The sequence below is a fragment of the Malus domestica genome, chromosome 17 (assembly GCF_042453785.1).
Source record: "Malus domestica chromosome 17, GDT2T_hap1".
In the NCBI taxonomy this organism is placed as follows: Eukaryota; Viridiplantae; Streptophyta; class Magnoliopsida; order Rosales; family Rosaceae; genus Malus; species Malus domestica.
The window spans coordinates 33,725,345-33,745,644 of record NC_091677.1 but is presented as its reverse complement, the minus strand read 5'-3'; the positions used below and the strand labels follow the sequence as shown (position 1 = coordinate 33,745,644).

Here is a 20,300-nt window from a genome sequence, read left to right as displayed (position 1 = left end):
TTTGAATTTAGTGATTTGTGCATCATCACCATCAATTTGAATTAAACTGGGTAATAGTTTAGAGCACTCGTTGTTACTACGGGGTCATGCGGGATTCATTCTCAAGATCGATCACTTCATGGTTACAGAGAATGTATTGAGCCGCGCACATGACAGTTGAAATAACTTTCTTCTCATTGTTATGGATGTATTCCACCCCGGTCTCTCTCCCAATAGGGCCACCCCTTCCAGCGAAACCTACGCTCCAGTGCCAAGGCGATACTTTGCTCCAGACCCGAAACGATCTGTCAGGTAGGATCATTGGATCTTCACTACTTGATGGGACATCCTCCTTATCCTTATTTTGCTGCTCGTACACAAACTGGACTCCAATCTCCTTTGTGACGAAACCGTCTTGCACTCCGATTATTTCAAAACGCACTTGTTCCCCGCATTCCAATTCATCGTTCCCCATAATCCAATGGCTTAGCCATAACATATCTTCGTTCATCACCCTCCATTCAACCTCATTGAACATAGGTAAACGCCACTTAAGGCCCTTTGTCTCATTCCTAAGTTCAAGCGAATAGAAATGATAGTTTCCAAGTGCAATCTCAGGGCTTCGATCCGATTGCCGGGCATACAATATACATGCATTTAAACCTACGATCTTGATATTAGGCTGTGAAGGAACAATAATAGAGAACACACTGTTACCCATGCTCCTGTAATTGAACCGATCTGGAATCTTGCTCTCGTGGACAAATATGCTAAATATGCCGCATTCAAAAGTTCCCTGCAGTTTCATGGTGATGTGATTACAATCTAATTGTTTACGCCATAGAGATCATATTATAAGCACTTGTACATAGCAGTGAGAGAGAGAGAGAAGAACCTTGGAGCGCCTGGGCTTGCCAAAACTTGCACAATCGCTGTTCCTTTGGACCTCAACGCCACCGTTGGGTTTCAAATCGAATAGATCGATATCTTTGAGGAGTTTTATGTCAAAGCTGCTCAATGGTAGTGTATTAAACAAGCTTACAACATCAACTAGTTTCCCACAATACCATAAATTTGAGTCCAATAATATGTTGTAATACTTTAAATCTATGTCCTTTTGCATGCCGAAGGGATGTGTGGCCGGTAATATGTGCAAGTTCGGTAAATTTGTTATTCTTTTCAATGATGTGCAACCTCTACCATTCAATTGTTTCAAACTATGTGGGAGCTCTGGAAGCATTGTGAGGTTTCTGCAACCATCTACTGCAAGAGTGTGAAGCTTAACAAGATTGTTCATGCTCTCTGGTAGGCTTGTAATTGGATTCTTATTCAGATCCAAGTACTCTAACGAAGACAGCATAGTAAGGGCACTCGGAATCTCTGATAGATTGCAGCTATCCAGACTTAAACTTGTCAAGGAATGTGGTAAACTTGCCAATGAGAAACTGCTTGGTTCAATATTTTTTCTTGGGGACACCCGCGACCAGATTGAATACCATGATTTAGCTGATAGCAGATTGAGTTTCTTCAATTCACAAGCTGTAGATTGTAAGTGACCAGTTGTGGCAGTCGTATTGGCACCAAGCACAAGCTTTGAGCAACCAGAAAGAATAAGATCCTGAATAGATCTCAATTTTGGAAGCTTCATGAGATTTTTGCAGCCTTCTAGATTCAAAACAACAAGTTTCTCTAGGTATCCGATGGACTCATCAACCTCAACCAAATTTATGCAATGTTTAAGAATCAATCTCTCAAGGTTAGGGAGTCCTGAGAAGTCAGGGGTTGTCCTAAGGCCATGCGAATGACTGAGATTAAGAATCTTCAGCCTCGGAAAGAACTGTTTTCAATAAGAAGTATTAATCAATTTCTAAGAAGATATAATGGACATGTGTGAGAGAAAGTGTGTGTGAGAGTGAGTGAGAGAGAGAGAGAGAGAGAGAGTTACGTACCCTGATCCCATTCCAAACATGTTGTAGGCTACTATTTCGCATGTCAAGAACAACCAGGTTTTCCAAATAAAAATTTTCTGGTACTGATTTTAAGTGGAATCCTCTCCAAGATAAACATATTAAACTTTTTGGAAATTCTTCGTAGCTTCCCCTGACGTTGACGTTGTTGAGCATGAGAATTTCAAGATTGTGCATCCTTCTAAACGCCTCAGATTTGAAATCTATCTCATTTGATGCAGAAGCTGAGTTTGTGGACGGAAAGCTAACTGGCTTCCAAGAGAAGAAACCAAGACGACGTCGTCTTGAACAATTTCCATCATAATCTTCATCATGGCATCGTTTTTTATGACATCCAACAAACGTTATTTTGCTAGCAAGGTTAAGCATGAGGCCCTTAATATTTTCCGTACCCTGCTAACAAATCAGAGCATTGAATAAGTATATAACTAGTACTGGACAACAAATCATAACTAAAAATACATATACATGAAAACATAGTTCTTACACTTAATTTTCTCAAAATATTAGAGGCATCTTTCTGCAACACTCTACTACGTTTTCCAGGGTCATCAGGTGATTCTTCACAAATAATTTCCATTGCCATGTTTCTCACCAATTGATGCATGACCAACAACCTGTTCGAGCCTTGAATTTTCACTAGGCATCTGTCAACTAGATTTTCAATCCCAATCCTTGTGTAAAACTTTAAGCTGTCCAACATTGTACTTGTATAATCCATCGTCTTTCCTGTGAAGAAACTGGCTATATGAAGGAATAAATTTTTGTCATGATCATCCTGTAAAGAATCAAAACTTATCCTCAGAACTTTTTGAATTTTGTCATTAGGGATCACGTCTAACTTCTGCAATGCACTTTGCCATACTTCTACACTTTTTCCAGATAGAGAAGATCCCAGAACTTGAAGAGCTACAGGAAGCCCTCCACAGTGCTGCACCACATGTCTTGAAAGCTCCTTGTAACCTTCTTCCGGATGGGATTGTCTGAAGGCATGCCAACTGAAAAGCTCAAGTGATTCGTACTCATTCAGTTCTTGAACCATAAACTTTTCAAAAACATCGTGAGCATTTAACAAATGTTCATGTCGAGTTGTTATGATAATTTTACTTCCTGAATGAAGCCACTCTCGCATTCCAAGAATTGCATTGAGTTGATCCCGGTTGCTCACATCATCAAGAACAATAAGAACTTTTTTATAACCTACGGCTTGTTTGATCCTGATTGTTCCTTCATCCATATTGTATACTTTCTTTGCTTTCCCGTTTTGGATATCTGAAAGAAGTTTTCTTTGCAAGAGAGCAAAACCATTGGGTTGTTCTGAAGATTCTCGTATATCTGCAAGAAAGCTGCTACCTTGAAATCTATCAAAGTTGCGGTTATAAGCGGCTTTCGCGATGGTGCTCTTGCCAATTCCACCCATCCCACAGATGACAGCTAAACCAACATCATTTGATCCATCTTGTAACCACATGTTTAGGCGTCTCACACGAGCATCCATTCCAACTGCAAAGGGAGCGACGTCTAAAGCTACGTGATCCACTTTATTTCTAATCTCTCCAACAATATCTTGGATGAACTGCCCCTCATACCTGTAATTCATTTGAATCGATAGGAACATATAAATCAAAGTTGCAGTATATATAGGCGAACAACTTCAAGTTTCACTGCCATCTACAATTTTACTTAATTTAAAAGACACTTTCAATTAGCGTGAGAACATAATGAGAATAGAAATTACCGATCTCCTAAAACCATGCCTCCCAAACTTGCAACATGTCTAAGAGCTCTTCTCCACAGCTCCACCTTGTCCATCTCCTCCGTACTGAATCGCTCCTCGTGTCTGGCAAATGCTTCAGCAAAAGTACCACTCTGCTTCCTGACATCGGATGGATCCACATCATAGAAAACTGGCAGAACCACATGTCTACGATCAGTATTTCTACGTTCCACGACCTTCAGAAGTTCGTTCAAACACCACCTTGAGGAAGCGTAGTCCTTGGAGAAGACAATTATGGATACTTGTGACTCCTTTATCGCCTTCTCTAACTCCGACTCAATATTCTCCCCTCTCTTGATTTCATCATCGTCTCTAAAGGTGTGGATTCCTGCTAGCTCCAAAGCTCTATAGAGGTGATCAGTAAAGCCCCTGCGCGTGTCCTGGCCTCTGAAACTCAAGAAGGCATGATAGGAACACTGGTAAGAGGACGAAGAAGAATCTCGGGAACTTTTAGCAGCCATTGAGAGAGAACTAGAGATCTTAAGAATGGACTTTGTGTAAGGGGATGAAGGTAAAGAAAAATGGCTATGGAAAGGAGGTCAATTGATCAAAGTCAACCTCCTTATCTCTCTCTTGTCCCACCAGACTTCACACGAATTCGACACGTATAATACGATGAGGAGACTAAAGCAACATAATTATTTTATTTAAGAGATAATAGCATTTAAAACCAAAAATTATAAGCACCAATTGACGAATAGTTGTAATTAAAAACCTATGCATGCTCCGTCAATATTTGATTTGTTATACTTGTCTTATTCTTTTTCTCTTCCATCTTCACTTGAACAAAATAGCAATCCATATTTTCTTTCAACATTCACTGAATCTAGTGAATTTTCCAAACTAAGCCAATCTAATCCAGTCATAACCAATCAAATCATTGACATCCAACAAGGCCTTATTGTATTATATACCAAGTCGTTGAGTTATGATGTAATTCAGAATGATTAATATAAATAACATACGGAGCACATGTGAAACATCACAATTTTTTTTACACGGCACAACTTTTTGTAGAATCTACTTCATAACGTATTTTAATGATACGAACAGTCTATGTTTTAAATCATCCACTATTTGTGCAACAAGTCGATCTGAGTTTACAAAATCTTCTGTTTCTTTTAACTTATAAACAGAGCGACAAAGAAAGTGACAAAGATCAACAATAATATAGGAATATCAGGACTTGACCTACAACAAAAGTAAAACTTGTAATTCATTATGCGAGAGTGGTGTAGTTCAACTGTACGGTTAACAGTCCCAAACGGAGCGCCTCCGCCTTTCTCTGGGTTTATCTCTAGAACTGCAATCGGCACAAATGAAACTGCTCAACACCAATCAAATAAGTAAAGACATAAAAAATTCTAACCAAGCATCAGTTTAATTAACCTTTCGGAGGGTTTCTGACTTGAATTTTGTCCAGTGTTCGGAGTAGCAGTTTTATTTACCATTGATGTTGGAGCAGGAGCAGGAGTAATTGTACTGGTTGCCTGAGTTCTATATACATCACCACCTATTGAACCACCGGATACAAATCCTCGTAATGCCTGTCTGTTGGGCACACTAGAGCTGTTAGCTGAACCTTGACTTGGAGAGTTAGATGAAGCGGCAACAAATTTAGTCTTGAACTGAGACATCATTCCTGTCCTCTGAGGAGTTACTGCAACAGATCGACTAGGAACAGTATTCGATGAAGAACTATTGGACTCCGTATTATATCCAATACCCAGACCAAAATCCACCCCACGCACACCTCGACCACCGCCGCCCCTCCCTCTACCTTTCTTTCCACCTGCAGAATCCATATAATATCATCATTTGAATTGTAGAAAAAGGCTTATTTAATATGAAATTGCAAAAGAACCTTAAGAAAATTGAAATTTTAATATGATTAAAGTTTATAACTCCTTTTCTTGAATCACATTTTGATATGAATCTAACATCCTGATAATAAACAAGGTAAATCCCATTAAAATAGAGAATGTAAAATCTGAAATCTAACATAACATCTAAAGCTATCAAACAAGAAACATAGTAAGGGAAAGCAACAAAAGTTCCACAGACAAGGTGCACCCAAAATAACTGCACATCCATGTAGGAGATGGAAACCAGTGTATTTATGATGGATATAAAATACAAAGCTACAAGCAGCAAGGCAAGAATTAAAAGTCACAAGACTGAAGAAATGATGCATGAGTGGCTCTCATAGTGTAAAACTTCTAAAACTAATGCAGGTGCAGCCACCTATCATGATAAGCTGTGCATTTATGTCTATGAGATATATTGGCACAAGGGAAAATAAGTGACAATTTACTAAGGGTCCATGTGGTAATTAAGATTTAGTACTTAAAATGCGATTTTTCTCTTAGTTCTTAAATGCAAATTGGTTGGCCTCAACCGATGTATTGGTAGCCCAGAATGCAAGCGAGTACTTAATAATACACAAAAGTTATTACGTCCCCAGACTGAGCTTCATCTTCAAGTCATCTCTATGCTTCAATCCACAACCCAACAAGCCAACATACACCCCCAACAACCCCTTTTCTAAGCAGAGCATGGTATGAAGTAAAGATGGGACTACTAAAGACTGTCTAATTACTCTCTCCCTAAACTAAGCACATTTCCTGAAATTGACTATCTTGACGTTATGAAGTCAACGATCTCAAGATCCCTGTAATTCCAAGGACATACTAAAGCTTTCCAAAATAAGGCCTTGAAGACCAAATGGTCATCAAATCCATCTCTCTCGAAAGCGCACTCTAAATCAGAAGCAACCTATGCACCTATATAGTAGAGTGAAGATAACGTAGTTTATTTGTGAGACAAACACCAGTAGGTGTAATTGTCCAGAATCCATATTGCATTAAAAAGAGCACGTTTTACCAGAGAACATATTAATAACTTGTATTCGCCTTAAATGCATTATAGGATTACAAACTAAGGTTATAACCACCATCTCTAAAACAAAAAGGCAAGTAGTTGGATGCATGTATAAACTCGCTATATAAACCACAAAAAAAAAATGTTAATAGTAATGCAAAATTACCTTCATCGCAAGGTCCATGAGCTCCGTGGAGACAATCTGACCAGCAGCAACCAAGCTATTAACCAACTCACCAGCAAAACGTGCCTCTTTCTGTGTAATAAGAGTGTACGCAGTGCCATCCTTATCACCAGCCCGACCTGTTCTACCAATTCAATGGATGTGCATGTCCATGTCTTTTGCAATATCAAAGTTCACAACTGACTTAATTGACTTGATGTCAAGACCACGAGCAGCAACATCAGTTGCAACAAGAACATGGTAAATGCCAGATTTAAATTTTTGCAAAATATCCATCCGAGATGCTTGGTCCTTGTCACCATGCAGAGTTGTGACTTAAAAACCTTTCTGAGCAAGCTGTGACTCGATCTCATCCACTGCAGCTTTTTTTGAAGCAAATACTAAAACATCACCCTCATCAATCATTCCTGGTAACTTCTCAAAAAGCCAGGGCAGCTTCTCATCATCAGAAGGAATTACATGAACAACCTGAGTGATATCCTCATTGGCCATTCCCACCTCACCCACTGTAACTCTTATAGGATCTGAGAGAATCTCCCTAGCCAATTTTTCAACTTTACGGAGCATTGTCGCAGAAAAGAGCAATGTCTGTCGGTCTGGCCGAATCTGACCAACAATAGATCTAATTTGAGGCTCAAACCCAAGGTCAAACATCTGATCAGCCTCATCAAGTACTAGGTAAGTTGCCCTAAGCATTGTCAGTGCCTTCATTTTAAGCATGTCGATCAATCTCCCAGGAGTAGCAAAAACTATTTCACATCCTGCCTTAAGTTCTTTGAACTGATCAAGCTTAAGACATTCCACCATATACAGCAGAGATACGTATCCCATGTGATTTTGCAATTTTTTTGGACTCTTAAGTATATTTGGTGCGCCAGCTCTCTAGTAGGAGCGCATATCACTCCAATTGGACCTTCTTCTTTTTGAAGCTCTGGCTGATCCATAATGTGGACAATCATTGGAAGGACAAGAGTGGCAGTCTTTCCAGAACCAGTTTTCGCAATACCAATTATATCTCTCCGGGAAAGAACTATGGGTAGAGCTACGCATTGTGTTGGTGTCGGCTTTTGGTAGTCTTGTTTTTTTATGGCAGCCATGAGTTGTGAAGAAAATCCACAATCTTCAAATGTCTTAACTGGCCTCGGTACATCAAACCCCGACGTACGGATGGCCAAGCTCTTCTTGTACTAAAAAACATCCTCCTCACTCATCCCTAAACAAGGAAACCAAAACACCAGTTAACTCTAGTCTTCCATTTCAAATCTCTCCTTGAGAACTTCTACCGGTCAATATTCTCTCCCACTTAAATTTAAATACTTTGCTACGCATTTCGACTAAATTCACACAAAAATTTAAAAAACAAATGTGAATGGAAAGAAAAAAAGAAAGAAACCAAATTCTCAGTTCGGTTGGAATTTACCTCAAATCGACTCTTTCTCCTCGTAAAAATCCTTATTAAACGGCTCGTAGTCGATTGAACTATGATCGAGAGCTGAAATCGGCTCGATCTTCCTCTTGTCCAGAACAATGGGATTATCATCTGAATCGTACTCCAACAACCCGGCATCGACGGCCTTGGCGGTCGCATATACCTCTTCATCGGAGTCATATCTGGTGTGTAAAGCATCTGATGCCAGCGTGAGCACCACGTCCCTTTTAGCCCTCAGAAACCTCTCCATATGATCCTCCTCCTCATCGTCCCTGTACTTCTCGGCCTTCACTTTCAGCTTCGGCGGCGGAGCTGACCTCACCTCCGCATGAATCCCCTCCATGAAAGCATCCAGAGGATCGACTTCTTCATCACCGCTGCCAGCGTTGCCGTGGTTGTTGTCGTCACTCCCGGGGTCCTTGGAACCATCGTTGTCGTCGTAATCGATGTTGTCGAGGTCGGTGTCTTCGTAGTTGTCGTGGCTGTTTCCGTCGCGCGACGACGGAGGGACGTAGAGCCGCTGAGGGGCTTGCTGGGGCCGCCTCATGATTCTTTGATTTTGATCATGCTGTTTCTTTAGCAGTCTCTGTACAGAAACGATTAAGGGGATGTTTGTTTGCCTTTTTAGCTCTCACTGGACTAGCTTAAGTTAAAAGGTAGTGTAATCCGTGTTTGTTCACTGGCAGGACTAAGTTCAATGGGACAAAGGAGGACTCGCCTCGACTAAGGGCCAGTTTGGGATTGCTGTTCTTATTTTTAAAACTGCTTCTGTTGTTGTTTGGACCTCAATTTACATCATCGGCCCGTGCGATCAAGGCCGTTGAGTGAGCATTGCTCCACACCGTCGGATAGGAAAGTTAAGATAATTTTATTGTTGTTAGGGGATAATATTATGATTTTTAATCATAATAATGATCTTTTAATAATGAATTATCTTGACACTTTTTATACAAGATAAATGTGACGCAAACTATACCGAAGCAAGCAGAACAGTTCGATTTAATGTGGGATTCTTATCATTCGACGCGGGGATTAAGCATCATGCATTATGAGAAGAGTCCTAGCACGTGGTGGCATCAGTTGGTGATCAAGGTGGAGTCCAACTTGAAAGATTAATTACGTAAGCTAATGTGATGCATGCATGGGATAATTATTAGCAAATTCAAGGTTGCCAAATAGGTGAAGTGAATATCCTATGGATAAAGCTTGATATGCCAGGGCTTTGGGACTAGGATTTGAACGACAATGCTTATCTTTAGCAAAAGACGGAATTGGCATGCCATGATTTGTTATGTGGTTTTGGCTGAAATGCGTTAGCACCAAAGAGATTTGAGTGCTACGATTCTCATTGGATAATCATCCTCGCGTAACGATTATTATTTGTGGTGGTGATTGATGGTCACGGCCGGGTTTTATGCTAAGTTAGCTCTATAAATAGAGAGGCAGTGGCAACGGAACGAGACCCACAAAATCAATACAAAATTGCCCTGCGCAAACTCTCACAACTTGTGATTTTTCTTTTTCCTTTTTCACTGACACATCTTCCGTTGGCATCAACAGCACTGTGGAAGCAACCGGTGATATCTTAAGTCGGCATAGATAGCTCTGTCACTGTAGAGTCAGTCGGTCTCGCAGTACCTTCCGTTGGCATCAACAGCACTGCGGCGAGAACGATTGATTACCTATCCAAGTCTCGGTCGAGAAGGGTTTCTAAATCCTTATTGGTCGAGGTCATCTCATCAGCCTTCTCGGCGAAGTGAGGTGTTACAGTTATTACATTCGGCACATTGAAAGCCGAATTTGATTTTGAACTTCGTAAGAATAGTAACCTTGTCTTCAGGTTCGAGAGCCCAAGAGGCCGAGACGTGTTCCTTTCTCGGCCGCAATGGCAAGACGCAGAAGTCAGTAGCGCGACCCAACGCAACATCAACAAATTTACTCCTCGGCCGAGCTCGGCCGACGAGTTGGCACGCCCCGCATTCACCGAAGGACGTAGTTAGCTCATTAATTACTCGGCCTGCGCGCCACGTAGGCTTTGTAGTTTTTAGGGTCAACAGTTGTGCTTTAAGAATAATCAGCTGTAAAATAAAGCAGCTGAACGTTTGGTAAACTGTATTTTTAAAACTGCTGTAAGTATGAAAAGTAGTATAAAAGCGTTTGGTAAATACTAATGTAAAATTTTGGAAATTTTGTATAATGACAAAAATAGACATAACTAGAAAATAAGCCCACGTGTTGCAGTGGGAACCACTATTTCAGGCGTAACTGCATGAATAAGACACATTTTACCTGAAAAAATTCAACACAATCATGAATGAACAGAGGGACACATGAGTGAATGAGATCGATAAGATAAGTAGTTTGACTTTTATATACATTCCACTAAGTTGACATGTAAAGACATTGCACAATTAGTAGGAAGAAACTGAACATTCTTGATCACAAAGACATGGTTGCCAAAAAAAGTTCTGTTTCCATAAGAAACATAAGCAACATGCAATTCACACATATTTTTCCCTTGTAGTTAAGAAGGCAAAATATGTGTCCTATAGGGCAGGCACCTATTTCAGCAGTTAATAAGAAAACATAGAAAGCGTTCAGTACTTGTTCAAGTAGCTAATTTTCCAAGCACAAATAGTTCAAATTAGTGATTAATCAACCAGATAGTTAGTCTCAATGATCTCCCAATACCAAGGACATCGTGATTAATCAACCAGATAGTTAGTCTCAATGATCTCCCAATACCAAGGACATCATACAGAAATTCAAGTATACCTCATTAACTCTCAACTCCTCAACTCCATCACTCTTCCCCCCATTGTTTCTAATTCACCTCTCCTTCGAACTCTTCGACTACAAATTTATATATAGAAAATTGAATTGTCCATTTCAAATCATATATACATAGGCAGAAAAGCAAAAACTAAACTCTCACCACATAAATTAATCGGTAACCAAACAAAGAAAAATTTTTGGAGACCAGAACAAATCCAATTGAACTTTCATGCTGACTGATTGTAATTGAAAAAAAAAACATATATTTAAGTGCCCAAAATTTGAGCTTTACATCATGTTATGTTCTACCACAAACAATTCCTTGGCTGTTAGGTAATTTATGTGGTTTTCGATCTATAGTTGTACTTATATACCAAAAAAGTAAAATAGTCGAACACAAATGAAAGAAATTAATAAAAATTCTAAGTTAGAGTTGTTAAAAGTTCACTTTCATTTGTATAATTCAAACTTCCACATATATTCATATACTTCACCAGTTGTCAGACACTGCTAATTGCCAGGATAGCAAGATAACGAATTTCGTGAACGAAAAAAAAATGCTATGCAACTTCAACTTACCATGCCAAAGAAGCTCCATAAGAGTAGTAGCATCCTCCTGATTGCATGCATCAAAAGCATTGCAACCGTAGATCCTAGAAATTATAAAAATTCATCTAGTCAAGAGACAATGTGATAGTTGTGGGAAGGTGACTATGCAACCAATAATCTAAGATATACCTCACAAATTTGCGATTCCATCATAATTTCACACAAAAAAAGATCAAATTTTGATTCAAACATCAAACAAAACAATCCCATTTGTTACAGATAGGACCAACCAAATAAAGAATCTATCAATATGATTTTCAACCTAACTATAAAAAGGAGCTTCATAACAACACAATCAATATCATTTCAACCCAACTGAAAGGAAACTAATTGTATGCCATAAATTCCATGGGCTATTTGATTTTGCAGATTAAAAAGAATTGAAGAATACTGAAAATTACTAAACCCCATCACAACATATCATCAGTGAAGAATTAATTATTATAAACTCAAGCTTTGATAGTTAAATGTTAAGGATCAGTAATGATAATATTGACGCTTTTTAAATTTTATAATACCTCATCTATAAACTGGGACACCTTGTGCTTAAACAGCTTCAGTTCTGTAAACCGGACTTCTTGAAGAATTTAGCAGATCTGTAATAACATTAAATGAATGCATTAAAACCTTTATCTATTACCTGCCAAACCACTCAATGAGCACCCAAAAAAATGGTGATATTAATATAGAAGATAAGGATAAAAAAGATTTAGTGAGTAATGACACGCCAATTACATGTCCAGACACCCCTTTTGTGCGAAAGCAAGTAAAAGTGACACTATAATATAGGTTTCATTGTGAAGAGAACTTGTATAAAGAAAGGTAATCACTTCAAAACTTATTTCCATTGATAAACATCAACATTAATTTTGCATGAGACATATTTCCAGTTTATTTAGAATGACACCATGAGATTTACTCCATACGATTTACAGCCAAACAAATAGCATAAGATAAAGAAAACATCTATGTTTCTCATTCTGACTTGGCCAAATGGCCTAAACTATGAGAAATTATCAAATTTGGTTCTAATTATTATTGTTAGGGCAGGAGTTTTGCTGGATGGAGCCCATTTCATCCAAGTTCTAATTATAATTGTTGTAATACACAGAGTTCAGTGCAGAGGAGTTTGATATATAACTATTAAAATTCACATAAAATTCGGTTTCCATGTAAAGAGTTCACGTTTGTAGAAGCAAAGCCTAAAAAATAACTAACCTCGCCGACAACATTATATTGTTATCCTGAGGCGCCCCACTAATCCTCGCAGGCTGGTCTTGTTGCAGCCTCTCGAAGTCTCTCATCAGCCTCTTCCTTGTAGGAGTTGACATCATTAATTTGTTACCACCTATATATCATCAAACCAATTTAATAAACCCTATTTTAAGATTAACTATGCGTTGAGCGCAAAACAATTTCATCTTTTTTTTCCAACACCTATCAAAATATCAAAAACCACTTGAAATATACCAATGATAAGTCAACAATCAAAATCCTCACATAATAATTTTTAATTGATGGATAACCCAAAAGAGAGATACGCAAACATATAATGGTCACAAAAGTAAGAGTAAAAAATTCAAACCTCAAGAATATGATAATATTACACCAAAGATGCATGCTTAATTAAAAGTCCTGCCAAAGGAAAGTCAAAAACTAAAAGTCAGCAAAATAAAATTTAACAAAAGATTTAGTGCCAAAAGAAGTAATGCATACAATTTACCTATTTTATAATGAATCCAATTCATAAATATTTGGAGTGTAGGCGTTTCTCCCTAACACCACCCAAAATATAATTCGTTAATAGATTTAATTCATTCCATATATAATCATCCTAGGGTTATTGTGTTGCCCTCTTTGTGTTTTTCTTCTCCGAATAAATATGGAACCAAACCTATGAACTGTCTATCCAACTCAATACACAAAAACCAAGCATTATCAAAATAGGTAAAACTTAGATTTCTGCGTACAACCCAATAATATCGATCAAATTTTCCTTTGTATTTAAAGTAATTTCATCCCAAAAAGCAACATAGCAAACCTGCACCCATACCGTACTCATAAGAATATATAAATTCTGTAGCTAATTAGTAATACAGCTACCACCTAAGTTCCTTTGTGAAGAAAAAAGAAAATAACAAAAACTAAAATTTTAAGGGGAAAAAAATGAAACTTTTTTTTCCTGTAAGGGACCATACCAGCACCCGATTCAATCGAGGGTTTTTACAAATCCAAAACTACAAAAAAATTGAGAAACAAATTTAAAGTTAAGATCGATGAACACCGTACCTTGAAAACGGTAAACATGTAAAATCCGACCACAACTTTTCTTAACAAATTTCTCATTTTTTCCTCTCATCGAAACACAAAATCCGAACATCCTGAAAACTTTATTCTCTTTTCGTTTCGGGTTTCAACCTAAAACCCTAATTTGAACCAAAATGCATAGAAAGAGGAAGCACATCGGATCTAATACAAACCTTCATTCTGATCATTCTCTTTGAACTCGTTGAATTATATTAAACTACATATAGGGAGAGGGAAAATAAAATTGCCCACGTGCTGCTGTGGGTTTTGAAACTGTAATGCAGGACATACTATGAATATTTTCGACAGAAAGACAAATTATTTAGATTCAGTTCACATCAACATACTGTGCATAATGAAGAGAGTGTATATTTGAAAGTTTGAATTAATGAAACATGCAACAACAAAATATACTGTTTTTATCCCCCCCCCCCCCAGTCCTATAAAACAGAAGCATATGATGTTTCAATTTAAGTTTTATGTCGTTTCACTTCCGCTAAACAATCTAATTTCCGCTGTCCTACTCTGTCCTACGTCACAGAACAAAAAGAAGGTTACCTAAGAATTGATGCATTCATCTTCTAAACATGCAACAGAAAAGCACTCATGCATAAAAAAGGGTACATTGGAAATAAATAGATCAACTTAAGTGCTAACAGCCAATCAACAAATTGAACATAATTTGAAGTTTTAATAGAATGAGTTAAGAAAAAGGAAGCTTGGTTTCCACATGAAAGAAAAGATCCACTTGAAATGGTAGTCTTTCAAGATGTTTTCTGGTATTTATGCGAATTCTGAAATGCTATAAATGTAAAAGTTACCTATAAAGCTTTTTCTGCGTTGGTTTCTGTAATCACTCTGCAGCATTTGCAGCCAATATCATGAGAATAACATGTGCCCCATTAATTTCAAACGATAAACCTTTATTAAGTGTCTAAGACCGAGTTGTATCCCACGTGCTTAATCAACAACAAACATACAAAGCAGTTATCATATATCATAAAATTCCAAATCTTAACTTGTAAAGTTTCAAGTGCTCAACAAATTTCGAACAATGTATGTTTCAATACTAAAAAAAAAAAAAAGAAGACATGCATCAAAGACTTTTAGGTGGAAAAAATATGCATTGGCTGAAATAGAGATAATTAGGATTTAAAATGTTAAAAATTTTCTTTTTGGCTCACTAATTAGATGCAAAAGTGAGATTGTATGAACAATTTTACACCCGGAAACATGAACCACACAGAATCACAACTGATCTAACAATGAGAAAGTATATAAGATGAAACACTAACAGAAGGCTAAAACACTCTTTTAATTGATCTAACAATAGGCTAATAGGATTAACTAAAGCATTAGAGACTGCAACAATGAGAAAGTCTGAAGATTAAAGTTATTGTTGAATATCCTTGAAAAACATTTTCAGTAAATCTGTTCAGGAAAATATAGAAACTTAGGATGCTATGCAATTCCATCATCCAGGATAGCACATATTTACCTGGAATCCAACCTTAAGCCAACATTTTTCTATCTATAGCATCCATCATACCTAACACAGTTTAAAAAATATTGACTTGTGTTCTAAGCAACATAATGCATTCACATTTCAATTGTCAAAGGGCATCACAATAATCCCGGATTAAAGATATTAAAAATCAGAACTTCTTCTCCAAGTTTTCATTCAGTTTATTTCACTTGTCCATCATAATTTTTTTCAAAGAATGATCAAATAAAGACAATAGCATGCCAAAGATTAAAAACCCTCATTTCAAACTTTGCTAATGCATAGCTATGTTTGGTTTTCTTCTCCGGAGACCAGACTGAGAGAGGAGTCAAGTTCTCTAGTACACCATAAATCTCCCGTTCGAGAAACTATCACCACCTCACTCGCCACTCCCTCAAGGCACCAGCTTGCCACCACCCTCATGTCTCACTCCCTCTCTACTACTCTCCCTATTTCCCTCACCTCTCTCTCTCTCTCTCTCTTGATACTGTGCTCGCTGCACAGAAATAGCAAGGCGACCACCGTCGCCATTTTTCACGGAGAACTACGCCACCACGAAACCACCTCCATTAATCTCGCCACGTACACAACTTTTACCATCCCTGAACCAACCCTCTGCAAACTGCCATTATCCCTTCTAATTTCAGTTCTTGTATTTTTTGTATGGTAACCATTTCTTGCACACTCAAATATTTATATACCAACTGAGAATAACAATATAAATCCCACACCCACCTCTTTTTCCCCACTTGAAAAATTCACCAAAAAAGCTACATTAACCACCATAGTTTAAGAATCCAGACCCCAAATTTCAATCTAATTAATTAAATTACAGAGGATTCTATCTACCTCATGAAAACAAATATGTTCAGTTAAAGAAATGCCCTAATCACTGCATCTTAAACTACTTCTTAACTATGTCAGCCATACCAATCTAATAAAAAATCCATGTTCAATCAATTCTTATTAATTCCAACTCCAAGTATTTCAGCATCTAGATTATAGAAAAATCACAACAAAACAAAACTCAGAACACCCAGATTCCAATCTTGGTGCTAAAGCACACTTTGTTAACCTCACCTTCATCAAGTCCATGATTCCTACCATGAGATCTTTCTCTCTATCCAGACTTGGCTTCAGCTGCAAGATCAAAATAACGAAGCATTCAATTCCTTTTCTATACTCATAAAATTAAAAATTAAAATATGTTATAATTGACTCGGAATCTTCACATGTATTATGAAAGCATATAAACAGATACATTTGAAAACTTATAACGCTACCTACTAAAGTTGAAAAGTAGCTAATTAAGATCCAAGTTCTAGGCATCCAGTGAGCCTTCCAGGGAAAGATGGCCCTATGGACTTAGACTTTGAAAACTGAGGCTTGTTTTGCCTTGTAATTGTATAATCAGTAGCATCCTTATGGATTGCAATTGTATGATCAGTAGTATCCTTATGGATTCCCAGATTAATCTTCAAAATTTTGTTCTCATCCGTTAGCTTATGCACCTGGGATAAAAGCCACTCAATTGTTTCACTATTCTCCTTGTTTCTCCTTATCAACTCAGCCTGGTGCTGCATATTTTCGTCAATGAGCTCTGAGATCTTTTCGTGCAACATTTTATCTTTTTCAACCACATTACCATCACATTCTACACCATGATCAATATTATCTTCTTCCATGTATTCTTTGAAAGTGCACAAACCAACCTTTTTTAGGACATACCAGCATTTGTTTGTTTTGATGGCTCTGATTTTGGTTTCCGTTTTCTCTTTTGTGGTGTCTGGTCCATATGCACTCCAAAACACTAATTTGAGTGCCTACACAGATGAACATCGCATAAAAATCATTAAAAAAAATCCAAAACAGCAGCAGAGATAAAAAAAATGATAATAATTCTAAAAAAAAATTAAATCAAAAGCTAAGACTAACTCACAGGAAGCTCTGTGAGTTAATTTTTGGGCAAAAAAAATTCTATCAATGCATTCTCAGACAAAAACTTCTTTAAATACTGATTTAATGCAATCGAGGAGCTAAATGCTTAAATCAGAAAAATTTCATCAACCAGATACTCCTATAGTGCAGTGCAGCAAAGTTTTTCTTGAACCTTGATGTATATCACTATAAAACTATCCCAAATATATCTCAGAGATTGCAGAAATTCAGACTATCAATAATGAGAGAGCCGGAATGTTTTACCCTAATCTTCTTAGGATTTTAACTAAACAACTTGCTCCTGTAACAGCTATATTAAAGCATAAATATTCATGAACACTCATCACCAATAGCAAAAAGGCACAAAGTACTTTCACAGAAATCTAAAGATCCCTTTTATGCCCCAAATCCAGGTCTGTCCTCTTTGCCTTTCTCCATCAGGGCATAATTAAAGATACCCACCAACAATATAACAAAAAACATTGCAGTGAGATTTTAAAATACCAACTCTATTTGATATTACAATGAAATATAACAAAAAGTAAAATAAAAACAAAATGTACAAAATTCATTATTTTTGTAAATTAGTAGTGGAATAAAAGAAGAAGCCAAACCCAGAAAAATTAAAAACACAGAATCACAGTAGAAGAAGCACACCATTTCAGATCTTTTTATCCTCTTCGAAGATCGATCGATTCCATAGAGAGAGAGAGAGAGGAGGAGGGGGAGACGAAGAAAGGGAGAGGAGGTAGACGGAGGCGAGAGGAGGAAAGCGACGGAGGCGGTTTACCGGAAGCATGTCTTGTCTTGTGTTCCTAGTCAATAAGTTAGTTAATCCTCACAAAATCCCTCACTCCATCGGGTCAGTGACAACCTCCCCCAATTTTCTCCCTCTCAATCTCTCAATCACCGACAACTACCCATTAATTTAGGCTTCTATTGGCAATTTTGACACATCCCTTAATCCCGACACCAACCCTTGATTTGAGGAGAAAAAAAAATCAACCATAACCCCTTTTTATAGCAACCTCACTCCTCCCTCTCCCTTCCCCTCCCTGCCATCCCCCGCCTATCTCCCTCTCTGTCTCTGCAGCCCATGCTTTTTGGTAATGGCAGGAATGTAAATAATACAAAATCAAGGGTCCTACACACGTTGATATGTCATCGTGGTTTCCAATTGAACCATGAATTCCAGAATGTAAATCATACCTTGAGTATAAGAAAACCCACAAAGGAAAATTAAATCCCTCACAAATGGTGCAAAAAAATATGAGAAACCTATATTAGTCCCAACGGTGAGAGTTTTCATCAAAGAAGTAGACAATCCACACGCTAAATCACCAATCAAACATGAAGATGATCACAAAGAAGAAATCCCTAAAACCAATATTTTATTAGAGTTGAAAATCGAAATTAAGCCAAAACGGAACCTACACTACCCAAATTAAGCTAAAAATTCACTAATCCAACAAAAAGGCAAAGAAAAATCATCCTTAGATGACTGCCATTGATTCAATGCAAAGAGAGCTCAAGCTGCTTAATATTGTTCTGAAATTAGAGAGAGGGTGTGAGAGATCATGAGAGGTCAGAGGGGCGAATGGCGGAGTGAGATTCAGCACGTCTCTTCTCTGCATATAAAAGATGCCGCACAACTATGCAACTTACTCCGTGGACTTATAAACATCACAATTATAAATTCTGAAACTGATATAAATTGAATAGACAATACACAAAGCATAAACAAATTCAGCGTATGAACACCAAAACTTACCAAACTCATGTGCTTGCTTGAAGCTATTTTTGATCATTTTTCTACAATCTACTGCATAAAAAGGACCAAACTATAACGGCAAACTATATATATAATTTGCTATAATACCCAAACAAAGTAAATTAAATTAACATTTGAGTGGAAGCCACGACCAAAGTGGTAAAATTCAAGAAAACATCAAAATCCCAGAAAAAAAAAAATTCTTTCAGACAAAATAAAAGAAATTCACTCAGGTAATCAATCAATTATGTACCTAATTCCCCTGATGTCTTGAATAAATATAACAGTCCAACATAAATTAACTACCCAATATTAATTTTTCCTGTTTCTTTCTTCTTATTCTCGGGAAAGAAACAAACCCAAAAACAAATAATTGAAGAAAACATACAGAAAAAATTGGGGAGGAGTAACATACAATCTGCTGAGTTCTTCTTCGCTTTGTAGATAAGAGATGGTGGCTTCTCATCGAGTTCATGTATCTATTGCTTGGAGTGAGATGGTGAGCGGGAGTGAGAGAATAGGGCAGTGAGAGAGAGTCGGGAGAGAAAAAGAGGGAAAGAAATGGGGATGGAAACGGACGGAAATGTAGTCGAAGCAGAGCATTCCACGATGACTGACGCGTGGGCGCTGTTAAACTGTGCAAAAGCGGTGGTAATTTGTGAAAAAATCGAAATTTTCAATTTGCGATGAAGAGATGATGGTAATTTTGTAAATAACTTAAAATCCACTCCAAGTTACTATTCATTTGAATAGTGCAATTGAAAAGCCTTATTACTTTAGTCTAAAGAAGGCTTTTCAATTGGCACTGTTCCTTACTGTTCATGGCTACAGTCAATTGTTTGCCACTTGATTTCACCTTATTTACAAGGAACCCATCAGATTTGGGCTGGGTTGGAAGGGTAATTATTATAACTTAGAAGGGTAAATTTGTCCGTAGGGTTCACTGCCTTCGACTTCTTCTTGCTCTCTCTTCATTTCCCTCAACATGTAGCCCCAGCGCTGCTCACCCCCATTCTTCTTCATCTTTTCTAAAACCTAGCCGTCCCTCCATCTCTCTCAACCCTAAACCATCTTCCCCTTCTCCGTAAAACCCAGAGGCCGAGAGGCCTGAGTCCACATCACAACTCGCCACTCCGGCGAGCCTCAACTCCATCAAACAACCACTAGCTCCCTGGACTCC

At 37.7% G+C, this 20,300-nt stretch overlaps 1 protein-coding gene and 1 pseudogene across 2 annotated transcripts; both read right to left on the bottom strand.

Annotated features, from left to right (window-relative positions):
* LOC114822518 (disease resistance protein RPV1-like) lies at positions 1 to 4,286 on the bottom strand. 2 transcript variants are annotated; one of them, XM_070817006.1, is made up of 5 exons: positions 3,685 to 4,286; positions 2,434 to 3,535; positions 1,929 to 2,342; positions 875 to 1,816; positions 1 to 775 (listed from the first exon to the last, which is right to left on the bottom strand). In XM_070817006.1, exons 1-5 carry the CDS (start codon positions 4,182 to 4,184, stop codon positions 77 to 79), a joined length of 3,657 nt encoding a protein of 1,218 aa, XP_070673107.1. In that variant the 5' UTR covers positions 4,185 to 4,286; the 3' UTR covers positions 1 to 76. The 2 variants fall into 2 exon arrangements, with proteins under 2 accessions (XP_070673107.1, XP_028952753.1); XM_029096920.2 differs by having other exon boundaries at positions 1,929 to 2,339.
* A 949-nt stretch (positions 4,287 to 5,235) lies between these two features.
* LOC114822509 (DEAD-box ATP-dependent RNA helicase 24-like) lies at positions 5,236 to 8,909 on the bottom strand (annotated as a pseudogene).
* Positions 8,910 to 20,300: the final 11,391 nt, after the last annotated feature.